The sequence below is a fragment of the Vipera ursinii genome (assembly GCF_947247035.1).
Source record: "Vipera ursinii genome assembly, chromosome: 2".
NCBI classification, from domain to species: Eukaryota; Metazoa; Chordata; class Lepidosauria; order Squamata; family Viperidae; genus Vipera; species Vipera ursinii.
The window spans coordinates 73,835,446-73,853,734 of record NC_139513.1 but is presented as its reverse complement, the minus strand read 5'-3'; the positions used below and the strand labels follow the sequence as shown (position 1 = coordinate 73,853,734).

General features: G+C 38.8%; 1 protein-coding gene across 2 annotated transcripts in view; it reads right to left on the bottom strand.

The window, feature by feature from the left end:
* The window catches only part of GRK6 (G protein-coupled receptor kinase 6), a 33,472-nt gene extending 19,645 nt beyond the window's left edge, over nt 1-13,827 (bottom strand). For both annotated transcript variants that reach the window (XR_014491022.1, XM_083351291.1), the window contains exons 1-2: nt 13,703-13,827; nt 6,149-6,244 (exon numbers count right to left, since the gene is read on the bottom strand). Coding sequence is in view for 1 of the 2 variants with exons in the window: in XM_083351291.1 (XP_083207417.1) it covers nt 6,149-6,244; nt 13,703-13,754 (148 nt within the window). In the remaining variant the exon portion in view is untranslated. The remainder of the gene's footprint in view (nt 1-6,148; nt 6,245-13,702) is intronic.
* Between the last annotated feature and the right edge of the window lie 4,462 nt (nt 13,828-18,289).

Here is an 18,289-nt window from a genome sequence, read left to right as displayed (position 1 = left end):
TCACTGTGATATGGCTTTGAGTATTTTTATAATGAGACATTGAGACAGCACTTAAAACCACTTTTCAACACATTGACTTGCTGGCTGAGAATTTTGAAAGTTGCAGTTTGAATACATCTTGCGGGGGGGGGGGGGAATGTGCCACTTTTGAGAAGACTGTGCAGCATCATTTACCACATCCAAATAACTATGTTCAAGAATAAAACCAAATCCACAATTGCCATGAAAAAGCCATCTTTTCACACTGAACTGTCTCCAAGAAAGAAATCTTCTATTTCCTATCAATTAATCTCTCTGTAGTTCTATGACATATCCTTTGTCCAACAAGATTCCAAGCAGACTTTCCTTGAGAGAAAATCAGCTCAGATACCGTAATTGCTTCCTGAGAAGATTTAGTATTTTGTTTTAGCCTCCTGGTGACTATTCCCAGCTAGAGAGGAAAAGAAGGATCTTATCTCTATTCACGACTTTTGCAGTTACCCTTTTGTTTCTTTACTGCAGAAGCAAAAAAGCAAGTACCTCCCTGTTACTTGCCAAAATTAAGCCACCATATTTTCATTAATTATTTTTCTGCCCTTTGCTTCATTTTTACACCCAAGACATTGAAGCTCTCTTTCTTTTCTCTTTCTCTGTTAATTCCAAAGATAAACCTCCTTCCAATCTTTGCTATTATCCAAGAAAGCATAGAGCAGGGGTGTCAAACTCAATTTCATTGAGGGCCGCATCAGCATCGTGGTTGCCCTCAGGGGGCCGGGTGGGTATGGTCAGGGTGGGCGTGGCCTACTGGGTGGGCGTGGCTAGAGTACGTATGGCCTACTGGGTGAGCATGGCCAGCTCTACATCGTTCGCATCAAGGGTGCCTATGGGGGACTGGGCAGGATTGGGACAGATCTGAGGGTCTCTGGCAGGAGGAGGGTCTCTGGGCCAGGGCCAAGGCAGTGGGGGCCGTTCCCTCCGTTTCCAGGATGGCTTCGCGGGCCGCATGAAACCACTTTGCAGGCCGGATCTGGCCCCTGGGCCTTGTGTTTGACATGTCTGGCATAGAGGGAGAGAAAAATAAATACTCAGTTCATTTGTTGAATTGTTCTCTCAATGTCTTTGTTCCTGCTTTGGGCATGTCAATACAACTGGAAGGAGGCAAACATTTAGGAGTGACCTCTATCAAGGGGCCACAAGATAGCTTTTCAATGAAGGTTCTGTTGCATTAACTTAAACTAGGAGATGACATACCGATTTGCCCATATCAGGTGAGAAAAGGAAGATCCATTACTGTGACCCTGGGCAGAGAGCAATAAACAGCTTTATCTGAAGGTGTGTTCTTAATCCTCATAGGTAGGTGTCTAGCCCACCATCTAGCTTGGTAAATGATACACAAAACTTAATAGTGTTGAGAACAGATTTTATATAATTCAGGGACTGATACATTATCTAATAATCCCTGTGAAGACATCCAGATTTTTTTCCTGGTCAGAATGCCTGCTAGATCAGCTGAAATGAACTGAAATATATAGACAATGAGGAAAATTGTTCCAATGCACTTATAATCTTGAGAAACTCCAATTTTATCAATTTATATATTGGAATTATACCCTCTTTCCTTTGGGATCTCACAGTGGTGTACATAGCACTTCTTTACCTACTAACATACTTCTTTCCTCCATAGCTGAATGTAGACGTAAACTGGCGTCTTCCTGACCAACACCTTAACTATTATTACATAATAGCTGCTCCACAGATATCCTACAAATCCAAACAATTACAGAGTCACGTTTGAATATATCAGGCATTTCATGCGTACTTTACACCAGTAGGTTCCTCTTCTAAGTGATTACTAATCACATCATCTCTATAATTACCCATAACTCTGTACTTTATTTTCTACCACTCTCCTTCTCTCCACAAAGCCCCCCAGAGCTGCTTTGGAATGAGTTGGGTGGCAAATAAATTTAAAAAACAAACGGCACCAAATAATGCTTGAGGTTTAGAGTTAAAGCATTATTTGAAGATATTTGTTTTCAGAAACACACTAACACAGTTATGCAGTGGACCTCATTTCTGTATACCCTTCTAAGCTGGGATTTTGAGAAAGAAAGAGCAATTGCAATTTGTTGGACACCATTAAAGGAAGGTCAATAGTTTTGTGCCCAGTAAAACAATGCTTAAAGATTTTTCAAGTCGGTACTGAGCAAAAAGCCCAATAGTGGCCTGGTTTGTTTTCCACATATCCTCAAAATTCATGGTGTTGTTTCATTACCCTGCTGCATTGTTGGAATCAGGACTTATCATAATTTCCCAGGAAGCCTCTTGCCCATAAATCAGCCTGCCCCAACCCTCTCATGGCACATGTTGTAAGACTCTCCTTCTCTGTGCAACAGCTTCTAAGGAAGCTGTGGTTTCCTGATCTGTGAAGAAAAACACCAACTCCAGAAACATGAGGGGGAGGGGCCCCATGCAAATGAATCCTTTCTTCCTCTGATAGGAAATGAGTACATTGAATGAGGGAAAGTGAGGGGTTCAGAGCCTGGCAAGATTATTCTTTAGTTCTTAAGAACCTGGTCAAGCCAAACACAGGCAAGAGTTAAGTGCTAGACAGAAGCTTCACATTAGGTTGAGTTGGCCCCAGGGCTCCATAATGGAATTGAGCGAAATTAATACATTATAGCTGAAAAATAGATTTCCCGAGAGATGGGAAGTTTCACGCTTTTCTCTAATCTTTCAACCACAGATTGCCAATTTCACACAACTTTGCTTGTTATATGATACAACTGCACAGATTTCTGTGCAGTTGTATCATATAACAAACAAAGTGAAATTGGAAATTAGAAAACCTACATACTGTTCTGTGCCCAGCTCACAATCTTTAGACACATCTATTATTCTAGGACATCAAGGTTTTAATGTGTACCACCTCTACATATACAATAGCATTCCCTGGGTCATCAACATTTTTGATTGGGCATTATAAAGACAGATATTATAAGACAGATATTACTCCAATTTCAAGATGGGGAAGAGAAAAGTGTACTTTCCTAATTAACTCAGGTCAATATTATAATTCCTAAGAGAACAAATAGCTAAGCTATGCAGAAAACATCCAGGTTTTTATGGTCAGCATTGAAATATTGGCCGAGACCCAAAACTGAATTTTCCTCTTCCAATAAAAGATAATGCATCAGAAGGAATAATTAAGTAAAACCACTCAAGGAAAAAGCCCAAGCATTATTGTGGACAGCACAAGGAAGCCCTAATTCAATGCCCAGTTGGGATCAACAAGAAAAATGGTTATATGGGAATGGAAGAGAAAGTGGACTTAATGAGTCAGTGGTATAATAATATGATCTGTATTCAGTAAGTCCCAGATATAATCCTTTGACTTGAGCGCCAAGGAATCAATGCAAAGTTTGATGACAACAATCTAACTCTATGCATATCCATCATTTAGAATCAAACTTTCAGAACATCAGCCTTCCAAATAGGAACAGACTCATCATGATTCTGTGTGTAAAAAAGCAAGTTTGGGGATGAGCTTCTGTGCTTCAGCCTAAGTTTACGCCATAGCATAATTATGTCAATGTAAAATTTTCAGCTGGTGCCACTTCTTTCAGATTCCTTATTTAAAGTTCAAAAAGCCTCACATAGAGGTATCCATGAATCCATTTTCAGTAAGAATGTTCTCAGATTCTAGGCAAGCAGAATCCCCATCACCAACTAGATCCCAATTTCCATTGCATTTTTCAAGCAAGTAAGAAAATTCCTTTCTGAGCAGTGAAAGGATCTCAATTATTTTTTTGCTACTCTGTGCAAAGAAATTCCTGCCAGCTCCTTCCAGTAACACTCTATATATGCCCAGAGAGGGGAAAACTGAAATCAACAATTGTGGATCAGCATTCATCCAAACTTATGTATTGAGCTTTTGGGGAATACCTTAACACGTGTATGCTGGAAAGCTAATGGTTCTCCATCCGCACAGATAAGACTTTCCAGTCCTGGCTGCAGTCAACTTGGCGGGAATGATGGGTTCAATCTGATTGGTTGTTTAGACTATGGGAGACTATATAAAGACTGCATGGTTACCCTTAATCCTCAGTACAGTTATAGTTATGAATAAAGCAACTATTCTTCTGTACTCATCTGCCTGGCGTCTTTCCTGCTCCTCTGAACCCGAAACATAACACAAACTACCAGCCCCTTTGATTTTCCTTAATGCAATTATAGTACTACAAAGTTATTTTATTTTCTGGGAGAGAAAAAAGTATCAAAATAGTATGGTGTATACACTCTAAACAGCCAACTCTCCATTAAAACATAGGAAAACAAAACAAAACAAAAAATCAAGTCTTATGTAAAAGAGTTCTTTTAAATAAAAAGCAGTAGTATTTTTTAAATCAGAAGTATTTATTTGTTTATCAAATTTATATAACTGCCCATTTCACAAATGCCCATCTCATGTCCTAGTGAAGTGGGAAATGGTTACTAGATTTTTAAAGCTGCCTTAAGGAACAACACAGACTGAAGCTTAAGCCTGTTCCTCATCCAGACCCTAAGAGCTTCTCCAGCACTGAGACTGAACTTGGTTGGCTACAGGCCAAGAGACATAACTGGGCATTTTCAGCATATTGAGACTGTGCTATCGGATCACCTTGACTGACAGCCTCGTGTGAATGTTAAATAGGCAAGAAGAAAGTGCTGCATCCTGAGGAACACCAGAAAGCCAGGGACATTGACTCACTCTCTCCTCCCCCCCCCAATGTTGCTTGGAACTGATCACAGAGGAAGGAGAACCACTGCAATGTAATTCTCCTCCCAATCCCTGAGGCCAATCCTAAATGATTGATAGCATTTGTACTCAAAGCTGCTGAGAGATAAATTCAGGAGAGTTGAATTGCCCTCATTTGAGTCCCACAAGCAGAAGCAATGCTGTTTCCAGTGCTGCATCAAGGCCTGAACATGTCTGAAAAGATAATCCACATCCTCCAGATTTATCAAAAAGTTCAAAACTTTCTACTAGCATAGATTCTCATAAGGTCTTTAATTGAGTTTACTGCAAAATTTTGAAATATCATGCACATTTAATGTGTTACAGCTGTGCTTGGAACTTTTGAAGACTGCGGTTGTGTGACTCTGAAACTTTGATCAGCGACCCTTTTAGTAACTCTGAATCTACATGCTTGAGCCTACTCTGAATGGCAGTTGCTCATAAACAATTCAAGCAGAAAGTTCTTTTCTAGCCTTCGTACTTGAGACTGTCTCTGAATTTAGCACACAGTACAGGACAGATGTGCAAAATTTACCATTTCAGGAACAGAACATTAAGCAAATGGAATAGTCTATTTCCTCTCTGGACCATGCTAACTGAGCCGCACTAGGAACAGTCTGGAGATTTTCTGAAAGCAGTTTATGGTATTCTAGACTTAGCATTCTGGACAAAATAAGAGAAACACCAAAATATTCCTTGAAAAACAACTTTTGTTTTGCAATTCCCTCAACTTATGACTATAATTGAGCTCAAAACATCTGTTGCTAAGTGAGACATTTGTTAAGTGAGTTTTGCCCCATTTTACAACCTTTCTTGCCACAGTTCTTAAGTGAATCACTGCAGTTGTTAAGTTAGTGACATGGTTGTTAAGTGAATCAGGCTTCCCCATTGACTTTGCTTGTCAGAAGGTCGCAAAAGTTTATGTCACGACCCTTGAATGCTGTGGCCATCATAAACATGAGTCAGTTGCCAAGTGGCTGAATTTTGATCACATGATCACGAGGATTCTGTAATAGTCATAAGTGTGAAAAATGGACGTCACTTTTTCAGTGCCACTGTAGCTTTAAATGGTCACTAAATGAACTGTTGTGAGTCGAGGACTACCTGCATTCTGCTACTTTGTATTGTCCCCTCATAAGACAATCAGCAGGTCATAATGAGAAGATACAGTACAAGGCAAGTTAGGTAATAATGTCAGAAATATTTTTCATTCTAGTGGCACCATTATGAAATCCAGCACAGTCGTGCAAATAGATGAAAGAATGCAATTCACAGAGGATGAACCAACACGAACTTGTTCCAAGCATTTGAAGTCTTTTCACTTACAACCAAGCAATCCTTGTACCAGTGAAATGGGGTCAAGAAAGTTGCAGACAAAATCTTACTCCTCACCCAATGTATGCCTGAGATCTTCACACTGGCTGATATGTGGGAACTGCAACATTTGGCGCCATTTCTTACTCTTGCCTTTTCGATTCCCACCTCCACCTACATGAGACAAAGAAAAAAGAAAACACCAATAAAATAGTGACAAAATCAGAACACACTATTTATACATATCCTGTTTTTACCAATTGCTGCTCAGCATCAGAACTCAATCAATGGTCAAATCTACCCCAATTTTTTTCTGAGCAATCTATTATCTAGATTGTAGAACATTTCCAAAGGACTCTCTGCAGACACAAATGATGAAAGTATAACTGTGAAGAGCTTCATTAAGATCATGGACCATGTCCCTATAAATAACCCTCAATGACATAATTCATTGAAATATGATCTCCAGGATTCTCTTCCATATCACAATTGCAGGTAAACATTACACTCTACTCAGTGCCAAGTCCTGAATACACAAATGAACTTGCTTCACAAAAGAACAAGTGCCAAAGGAAAGGAACTTTCAGATTTGGCCTCATAGGGCTGTGCAGTGCTTGAGATCACATGGGGACTACACAGGAGCATAAATATAGCACCTATCTGAAATTCTTTGAATAAATCACATCTCTAGGACTGAGTGCAGCCACAGAGAGCAGCTGTGTGATTCTGGGAAAAGATGCCACTTCTTAAAAAGAATTGCAGACTGATGCTATATTCACATGCTTCAGGGTACCTAATCCAAAGTCTTTTGCACAGCCTTATTGCTAAGAAGTCAAGTCGATTTATGGATTACCAATATATTGACCACTTGAGTTTGAACATTAAATAAGGATACGCCTAGCAATATGTAATTTACAATGCTAATAAAAATAAATTAAAGTTAATTGTTGACTTCCTCTAAAATGCTCTCAGGTACTATGATGGGATTATAGGAATTTAAAACTACTTCAGTTTCTATATGTACCAGCAATTCATCATACAGTATCCAGCAACCAATTGTTCCCCACTTAGGCCTTTTTATTGCCTTGAGTACCTAGATTGCATTATTAACCCATACAGATGCTTTGCAGAAAAACAGATTCCTCCCCGTGTCCCCCACAAACACCTCCATAACAGTACAAACTACAGGGTAGTTACAGTCTTAATATTCTTACAGCAAAGGAATCAGAAGATTAGAAATACTGATATGCAAGACCATCTATAATCAGAACATGTCAGGATTTAAGGCTAATAGTAATTTTTTTTTCTTGCAATGCTTATACTTCTAAGAAGGAAGCAAAAGGGAAGTTTATTCTTAAGAACTTTTTGTCAGCCCAACCTTTACTTACAAACCAGAATGGTTAAACTGAAATAGGCTGGCCAGATTTCCTGTGAAACACTTTACAAGAAGATTTAAATGAATCTATAGAGTGGAGGAAGACAATAGTCAGCTCAGCGGCCCAGAAGTTAGCAACTGCGTCACTAACTGAAGAAACTGTGTTCATTACTTTGGCAGCTTATAAAGAATGCTGGTTCTTTGTACCACCAGCATCCAGTCCATCCTTTATGTAATCTATGGTAATGGATTGAATGGAAGATGAGCAATATTTCTAGAAAATAAAGCTGTTCATGTTTGAAAAAAGTTACAGTACAGATAATTTGTTATATTGAAAAGAGGAGGCTAAGTGTTGGCATTAGAGAGGATATTTAGAATTAACACATCACAGTTCTTTTTTTTTTTATTGAGAAGTTTTACAATACAATTTCCCATTAAAAACCCCCATCCCCCTCCACCCTCCCCTCCCTACCTCCCCCCTACCTCTTCCCTCCCCCCTTACCTCCCCCCACATCACAGTTCTGAGACTCATTTTACTGCTTTGGCTGATCTCAGGAATTGACTTGGTTGGCTCTAGTTATTGCTTAAATGGGGGGCCATCTTCAAATTCCAAGGGTCTCTTGGCTAGATTAGGAAGGCAAAAGGATATCCTGGAACAATAACAAATCATTTCTGGAGCACTGCTAAAAAAATGTATGAATGAAATCATGACGACTTGAGCTTGAGGGCATCTACCTGAAAACTTAACCATGGGGTACAGAGAGCAGGAAAGGGACAGAAGAATACAAAAGACTGATATGTAGCAAACCCTTCATTTTCTTTTGTATTAGAGAAAAGACATTGCTTAAAATGGCACAAAATAATTGTGCCATACGACTGACTATACAAATCTAGGAAGGAAGTGAATCAAGGCAATGGGCAGCCAGCTGTACAATATTCTCAACTGCAGCTCCATAAAGGGAGATGCTAACGAGCACCAGAAGTAAATATTCCTTATAAAGGTCTATGTTGTAAAAGTTTTAGCAATGCAAGGCTCCCAGAGCAATCATTTAACAACCCCCCCCCACCAATCACTTTTTCCTTCCAAAGAAGAAATCCATTGCAAAGAAAAAGAAGGCAGCAGATCAGCCCCATTCTATTCTTCTTATCTGTTTGGAACAGTCATCTACCATGGCAGAATTGCTCAAAAAGGGGGGAAGATCCTCCAATTTCTCCCCTAGTAAAATCATTGCTAATTCCCTTTAGAAAACATTTGTACTGTAAATAGGATTCACTATGTGCATAACTGTAAAGGGGCACAGCTTAATAAAAGCAGCTTAGATTTTGTAAGTTATTTGAAGTCTAGAGGGAATTTATAAGGAGAAGCGAGCCAAAGAGAGGCATATCATAAATATACACAAAACTGACGTTCTCTTTGATGAATGCTGTAAAATCAGAGTACATATGCATTGCTGAATGTATATATATTTATATATGAAAAAAATTAGAACGTTTTAGCTATCATAAAGACTCCTTAAAACTGTGATTCCTTGCATGGCCATAGATGCATGTTTTTGTCTGTCTGAAAACCAAGAATGACACGTGATAACTCTTCCCAAGCTGAGTTCTTTATTGTTTCAAACCTATAGACAAAATCTTGCCAGACTGAGCATTCTAGTTACAGTAGCTACTTTTATAATATTCTCTGTTAACTATTAGAGAAAGGCTGACTTCACCCTTTTTCTCTCACATTTGCTATCTGGGCTAAGTTGCCTCTTACTCCTCCGGAATGCTCACCCTTCTTCCTGGGGATCTGTCTCTTCACTACATTCCACCATATAATGTTGCTGTACATCTATAGGACTTATTATTGCTGCATTCAAGATCACTATCTCATACATGTGCTTCAGTTTCATCTTAGTATTGTTGCATCTCAGGGTTGGGAACCTCAATTTTTTTCCACCTTACAGAGTCTTCACTGATATGACTGCTAGTGTAGTTATCTGCCATTTTGAAGCAGGAAACATTAAATAATACTGTAAGATCTATAGTAGGCTTGATTATGTGCCTTTGAGTTATTGTCAACTCTTAGTGACCATACAGATTTTCTCCTTAATAATCTGTCCCTAATCTGGTCTTTCTTCCAATGGTGCACTCAATGCCATTGTAATTGAGTCCAATCACCTTACTGCTGGCTGTCCTCTACTTTTCTTTCCTTCCATCTTTCCCAGTAATTAGTGTTCTTCAGACACCTAGGTCTTTACATAATGTATAAGATAATTTGAACTTGGCTGTTTGTGCCTCAAGTGAGAATTCCAGATTGATTTATTCAATGATCCAATGTTTATTTTCTTGACTGTCTTTGGTATTCTTAGGAGCCTTCTCCAACAACAAAGTTCAAGAGTGTCAATACTCTACCTATCCTACTTCTTCAAAGTCCAACTTTTGCTTCCATAGCGTGCCATAAGGAACACCATAGCTTGCACTATTCTGATCTCTGTAAATATAGACTGAACATGGCAACCCAATATCTTTTCCAAGGCATTCATGACTACTCTACCAAGTGCTAGTCTACAACATATTTCATGATTGCTTGTTCATTTACTGCTGATGGTTGATTCCACAAGGCAGAAGCTATTCAACACTTTCAACATCTTCATTGTCAGTTTTAAGGCTGGTTTTTCTATCTGTTGTCATTAGATTGATTTTTTTCATATTTAATTTTTTTCACTGTGCTCTTTGACTTTTAAAAATAGAAAAACTTTAAATCTCTCCCAAGCTCAGGAAATAAAAAACACCAACTCTTTTTATTTGCATTATTATCTCAACTTATTCTTTTGTTTCCATCAAAATATTAAATACAATACTCAGAAGCTGCCTAGCTCTGTTGTAATGCAAAATTGCTGCCACCAAAAGGCACAATGTTGACCAATATCGAACATTAGATTTTAGGTACTTTAGCAAAAAAGGATGAAGATTTCATAGACAGATCCAGCACCAAAAGTGAAGGAGGCTTAATGTCTACAGAACAAAGTGTTAGTTTTCTTAAAAGTAAGTCTATACAAAAGAGAAATTGAGAACTTATTTAGCCTTGATGGCTATTTTTAATAAAGACTTTATATACAGAAAGATAATTTGATTGGGAGCCACCCACACTTGGTTGAAAGATGGGCAGCTACATAAATGTTTTAAATTAGAAAAAAAATCATGCAAGAATTTACATACAGATCTTATACAATAACCAAACATGTATTTATTTTGCTGTACATACAAGCGCAACCAGAGCCAGCTGAAGCAGTATAGTACTATTGTTTGTTGTGCTCATTGAACAAAGCAAAACAAAGAGTTGCTTTGCAAAGTGAGATGGGTGGCATATAAATCTAATAAACAAATAAAACAGGCCTCCAAGCTCTTTGGATGCCTTTTCCTACAAACTATCAGTTTTCATATTGGATTCAAATTGGAGCTTCTCAAAGATCTTAAGAATTCCATTTTATTTACATAGCTACTTAAGCCATCTCAATACACTGCATAAAACATATGGAAATAGTAGATCTCTGTGCCCTATAAATGTAAACGGTTTTCTTTTAAAATTGAAGCATGGCAATTTTTCAATAGGATAAATGGTTGTGCCTATGAGACAATCTGGACGTAGAAACCTAATGTTATTGTGTCTACTTTTTGTAACTCTCCTTCTAAACAAGCTCGTGCATTTCAAACACAACTCCTCACAGAATACACTATGCAAATGACGAACATGGCAGGGGCTGGGCTGGTTGCCTCACATGCATCTGTACTTTTGCAGACTATGTCTTATAAAATGTATTGCTTCATTAGAACTAAAGTTCTATCTCTTTGTGAATTTTTTGAAGATTCATTGTCACAATACTTCTGCACAAAAGAAACTTTAACATACATAAAAAAACTGCATCCCCATAGATGTATGGTTCACTGGATTTACTTTGAAAGACATGTAAGACTGCAGATTTAACTAAGATCTTGAATCTTGATAAATACATAAATACCTAATCAGTCACATTTTTCTGCTGTACTCTTAATGGACACAATTTAAATTATATCCAGCTGTATTTGGACAATGACTGACATAAAAAAGTAATCTAAATCTACTGCTTGAAAATCTTTCAGACCTAATAGCATGGTGTCTTTTTTTTTAAAGCTAAGTATTTTATAGAAGGTAGTGCCAGGGCTATTATTTCAAACATAATACAAACCATTCTCTCTTTATGACCAACTTAAAATTATGTACTGTATAATTCTATACCTTGATAAGAAAGCTATTCTTACAATGATCCAGACATTTTCTTTTCCCAATTCAATTTTTAACTTTCCACCTGTTTCTCTGTACTATGCCAAAGTATTTCAGCAGCAATTGTTCATTATATATGTCAATCCTTTTCTATGATTCAGGTGGTTTAATTAATAAGGATTTCAATTCCATAAATTTTGATTATTTTCAGGTTTTTAAAATCTAAGACTTATTCAGAATCTTAATTTTCATACAGCTTATCAAAATAGCTATTAAATGATGAGGAAATGCTGTTCTGATTAAAAGAAAACTAGATCTTTTTTGTCATATAGAACTCTTAAAAGTTCCCCTTTGTTTCACAATAGCTTGCAGTCTTTCAATGACATGTTTAAATTAAAAAAATTAAGAAACTTTGGACACATTCCTATATGCGATTCCTTTGAAATTTCAGTTAGTATGATGAGTCTTGCTTAGGTTCAAATGATATCCATACTTTCTTGAGAGCACGTCCCAATGGCGTATGGCAGAATTTCTGAATAAAATAAAGATTAGTATGCTGCCATAGTCTGAGTAATTGATTCTAATTTCCCACAAATTGTACATATAGGAAAAATAATCCTGTATGAAAACAATATAAACCTTATATAAAAGCAAAAGCACCTTTAAGAAAATATGCCTGGATGGCAGAGAGCTAAAGAACGTTTTCCAGCAATAAACTTGTAAAGGAAACATCTACATGGCTTTTAATGCAAAGTCATTGCCTTAATAGAAATTAATCCAAAAGCTATATTTTCTCTCTTGCCATCAAGCTATAAGAACTTGGTTGATGAATTCAGAATTCAAACTGGCATTCAATGTGTTACTTGTGACCATAGGAATTGAATCAGAACCAAGATTTCACAAGTCAATAAACCCTCCCCCACATAAGCGGAACTGAAAGAGTTTAGTAAATCCACACTCATAGATCTATACATATTTATATACAATGCCTCACAGTCATACCAAACCTTTTGCAGAGAACAGATGTTATATACATAAGTCTACCATGCCTATAAAAGGATGATTGATTTGCAATGGCACCCACAGAAATTGTTGTGGCCTGGTCCACTAAGTCTTAAGAGATTCGTCTGGTAAATACAGTATGTCAGACTATATAGCTTGTTCAATGAAACATGATTAAATTCTGGGTTAGTGTTATATGAAAATGAAAGGTATCTGTCAGAAGCATATTATTTTAATAAATTTGAACCCTTAGAATTGGGTTGTACACTGAGGCATTTCTAAGCTCCTCTCAAGCATGGGCAATACACTCTTGAGTTGAGGTAAGACTTCTGAGGATGCCCTCTTCATGTCCAGATTGATACTAAAGTCCAGAAAAGTTAATCGTTTTAAACAGAAGAAGTCAGAGCATCTCGCTGGTATCACCCCAAACTACAGGTCCACCACCATAACCCATACAGCCGCTTTGATCAATAACTCAATTACAGTATCTAGACTTGTTTCCCTACTACTTCGTGGACAGCTCCTCTGCCAGGCCTAGTAAACGTCCACCTCTCTCGGCTGCTAGTTGGTGTGTCTCGGGAGCTCTGCTGCCTCTCTTATTCCCGACAGCCGGGCAGCCCAGGCTGCAAGAGCTCTCTGGCCACCGTGCCACAACTTCCTTCACGCGGATGCTTTTCAAACCAGCATCACCCTCCAGCCCAGCCTCCCCTCCGCCTGACCACTCAAGCCAGCCGGGCTGGCCCTCGGGACCTTCCACCGCTACCTTGTCACTGAAGACCACCCGGTCCCCCGCCCACTTCCCAGCCAGCCATCTAGCCAGCCAGCCAGAGCACAGCTCCACCGGCCACCCCCTCCTCCGAAGAGGTCGTGCATTGCATAAGGACCGCGGTGCCCAGCCAGGAGAGGAGACGCAGGGCCAGAAAGGACCAGCCTTAGCTCAATCCGGAGAATGCGCGGGGTTCCTTCCCGGTCATCGCCCAGCCTTTCCCAGCCGAGACCAGGTTCTCACCTTCGCGCGCCTTGAGCAGCACAGTGTTGGCCACGATATTCTCCAGTTCCATTGGAGCCAGCCCGAGGCGCCGCCGCCGCCGTCGCTGCTGTCACCTCTTCCCACCCGACCGCTCTCGTTCACCCCCACCTCCGACCGCTTGGTCCGGCACCCAGCTACTGTACCTCCATTCTTAGCCCGCCCACTGCCTGCTCGCTCCGACCAATCCCCGCTCGAGCATGGCCCGCATCGGTCCCTAAATGGCCCGAGGAACTCCCCCGCCTCCACTCTGCCCTTCTTTCTCATTGGTCGCCAAAAGAAAAAGGGGAGAAAAAAAAAGCCACATAGAAGGCATGGGCCGCAGGGTGATTGGCTGAAACTGTTTGGCGAGGCGGGGGAAGCTCTTAAAAAGAGAGCTGTCGTTCGGGTCATCGTGGTAAAGACTTCGGTTGAAAGGGCTGGGCTTGCTTCTCCAAAAAATGCAATTGCTTGCGAAGGTTGCTAATCAGAGAGTAGCAGGTGGCTTCAGAGGTCATGAAACAAAAAATATCAGGTGTAATTCGCCTATAGACGAATCAGAATGCCGAGTAGGTTTCAAGGATTTTGGCTACTTGTGTAACTTAACTTAAAAATATCCCCATTGAGTAAGACAGAAGCAGCAGCCAGTTCTCAGAGACAGATGTAAATATCTTGCAAATGAAAGCCCCAGTCAAATTTTTGGAGAATTGCTTTAGATGGAATTGGAATGAGTGTAGAATTGCAATTTTAATCCTTGAAAAACAAAAACAAAAAATACTATGTCTTGAACACTATACTATTCAGCATTGTAACTGCTGAGCAAATTGGCAAACTTCTGATTTTGATCCATATTTTGGATGCAAATGCTGTTGTAAGTGCAAACTCATTCTTCTTCAATTACTTCCTGGCCTATTTTTTTAAACGATTGTTCTAGTGGTGTTAAAGGTGAAAGCTAGTGGTGAATGTTTGTGTAATTATTGCATTGATACAGTAGTGTATACTACTGTATACTATATACCCCGATATAATAGTTTCTCCCTTTTTTATGTCTATGGAGATTCTCAGTCATCTAGGTCATAGTTATCCCAAAGATGCTTTTTCACAAGGCAGGTGGACTTTCTTGTTTTTCTTTGAAGATGTTACGCTTCTCATCAAAGAAGCTTCTTCAGCTCTGACTGGATGGTGGAGAATGGAAGGATTTATACTGCTTGCAGACAGCTGGAAATTTGCCTTCTTTTAGAAAGACGTTGATCTCTGTGTGTGGGTTTTACACATTTTGATTCTCACCATCCACTGGAGCACAAAATGGGACTTATCAGAACCCTACACCACCAAGCTGAAGGCCTGCCTACCAGCAAAGATGGCAGAGAAAAAGAACTAAAACACATCAAGGAAGCCCTCAGAATGTGTGGCTATCCCAAGTGGGCCTTCATCAAATCCCCCAAAAGACCCAACAGGAACTCCTCCATAACAGACAAAGAAGAAAACAAACAATGAAGCAACATAATCATTCCATTCGTTGCAGGAATATTGGAAAAGTTCAGCAGGATCTTCAGCCAACACAACATATGTGCACACCTCCAACCCAAGGATTCACTAAGGCAGAAGCTTGTCCACCCCAATGCTAAAACACCCAGACACAAACTGAGCAACATAGTATATGCAGTACAATGCAGTGAGCCATGTGCAGATCTGTACGTTGGAGAAACAAAACAACCCCTTCATAAACGCATGGCACAACATAGGAGAACAAACCCATCAGGACAATATTCAGCAGTCCATCTGTATTTAAAACACAAAGGCCACTCTTTCAAATACAGCAAAGTCCACATTTTGGACAGAGAGGACCGCTGGTTTGAAAGGGGGTCAAAGAGGTCATCTGTGTCAAAACTGAACAGCCCTCTCTCAACAGAGGTGGAGGTATATGACATCATCTATCTTCAGTCTACAACACAGTCCTTTCAACAATTCCAAGAAGGCTCCACACACTCATTTGCACTACTCAGGTGACCCTGACATCCCAGATAAACCTCCAGGTGGCATCAATGACTCTCTAAAAGAATGCAAATGACCAGCTGTCTGCAAGCAATATAAGTCCTTCCATTCCCCACCATCTAGTCAGTACTGAAGAGGTTTCTTGGATGAGAAACGAAACATCTTCAAAAAAAACCCAAGAAAGTGCAGTTCCTCATGAAAAAGCATCTTTTGAACTCCCTTTTTTATGTGTAAGTTTCCAAGTAAAATATTTCTGGCAACTGCCCAAACTAAGAGAGAGAGAGAGAGTATACACAGTATTTATAATGGGCAACACTCACACGTGTGAGGCTAATTTGAAGGGGAATGTATGTTTGTGTATGTGCATATGCATATATTATTATCTATCCAAATCAATGAGCTTCTAGATGAATCTGTCTTCATTAAAATTTATGGATTGTAATCTAACATGCTAATTCAGTGCAGGTTGATAGGTGTGTGTGTGTGTGTGTGTGTATGTGTGTATGTATTAATGATAAATAGATGTATATATATATTTGTATTTACTTAAGGCTGAGAAAGAGTATGGCCCAAAATCACTCATCCAGCTTCCATGCCCTGGAGACTAAAACCAAACCTTAATCATTACAGTATACCACACTTTTCTCCATATTTATCTTTTAAATTTTCTTGCTTTTTATATGTGTTTGATGTTTCTGTTTTATTATTTTATGTCGTCATTGTCAGCTGCCCAAATAAATGCATACAGGCAAGTACACACCATTTTCTTACAGATGGATTTTCTTGGATCTATCTTGTTATTTAAAATAAGTTATGTAGATATGGTATAAACATATAAATAGGAAAAACCATTTACCTAGCCCATTTTGAAATTAAATGAATTCCCCAAAGTTGGAATCTTATGCCTGCTTGCCTGGGGGTAGTTTTCATTTTTCTGAGTGAGAGATTTCTCAGAAGATATGTACAAAATTATTAGACAGCCAATTTTGTCTAGTGGTTGAGACAATGAGTTCAAGTCCCTATCTTAGCCATGAAAGCCAGCAGGGTGACCTTGGGCCAGTCACTCTGTCTCAGCCCAAGCCTTCTCACAGGGTTATTGTGGGGAAAATAGGGGGAGGAAGATGTGTTGTATGTATTTGCCACCTTGAATTATTTGTAAAAATAATAAAAGTGGAACATAAAATAAAAATACTGTAAATCCATTTGTGTTGATATATTCTGATATTTCTTTAAGCATGGGCACGACCATTTATTTTAGCTGCATGAAATAAAAGTTTAATGCTTTGTGTAACAAAAAGGGAGAATGCTAAAAATGAAGTCAAGTATGTTAATGGATATTTGTTAAGTACAGTACATGAATAATCTACCATGGCTACCTTCTGACATGACAACAAGGATGAGATAAGATAAGTGCAGCATTGTTGGTCCAACAATTCAGTAGCTGGATGTGCTTTCAGTCATTTATAGTTTCCATAGTTCAATCAGGCTGCTGTAAGGAAAAAGGTATACACGGCAAAATTAAAAGAAAGGAAAAAAAGATCTCAGATGATGATCCAGCAACGTGATCTTAATGTTGCAAAAAGTGATATTTATATGAGAAGTCTGCATCATACACAAATGGTATGCAAATGCAAATGCAAATTTAATAAAAGTAAAGTAAGTAAATCTAAGAAAAATAGGTATATTTAATAATCGCAACATGTCCCTGTATCAAGAGCAATACCAGCTCTAGAAGCTCTAATAAGCTAAAAAATTATATTGCCAATTCTTGGGTCAGTTTTATCCTATGTCACAAAATTCCCATGTTATCCAAACTGAGATTGAATCTGTACTCATTTTGGGGCAGTAAATTTGAGTGAATTTAATATTGTTAATTTTTTACTGTGTGTGGCTGCAAAATTTTACAATGTAGCACCCACTGTGTGGTTGTAAAGTACCTATGAACAAACTAAATAAATGTATTTCTAGCCAAGAATTTACTCTTGGCCCTGAAAAGAGAACTCTGATTGCTGTTTGAACAGCATATAAGATGATGTGGCTGCACAGTTTGTACTACTGCTTGGGTTAGTTGCTCAATAAGGCAGTTGCTGTACTGGCAATTGGCACAACTGTTAATGTATATATCAGTTAAGGAACAATATCCTTGTTTCTAAAGCAGGGGTCTTCAAACTTGGCCCTTTTATGACTTGTGGACTTCAACTCCCAGAATTCCTCAGCCAGCGTGTCTGGCTGAGGAATTCTGGGAATTGAAATCCACAAGTCATAAAAGGGCCAGGTTTGAAGACCCCTGTTTTAAAATCACAGATTGAGCAATTCCTGTGACCCATGGCAGGATGTATTATAGAAATGGAAGATTTTAAAAAGTGAAGCCCAAGTACTGGCTATTGTCTGAGATGTCAAAAAAACTTAACTATAAACTATAAACTATATGCACTTTTGGACAGAGAGGATGAGAAAAGGGAGATGAACTGCTCAGTTAACAGTAAAGAAACCCACCATTTTTTTGAAATAATAAAACCTGTCAGACAACATTCTTAATATTTTTAATTGATCAAACCTTACACATTGACCTCCAACAGCCTTTGCAGCATGCTA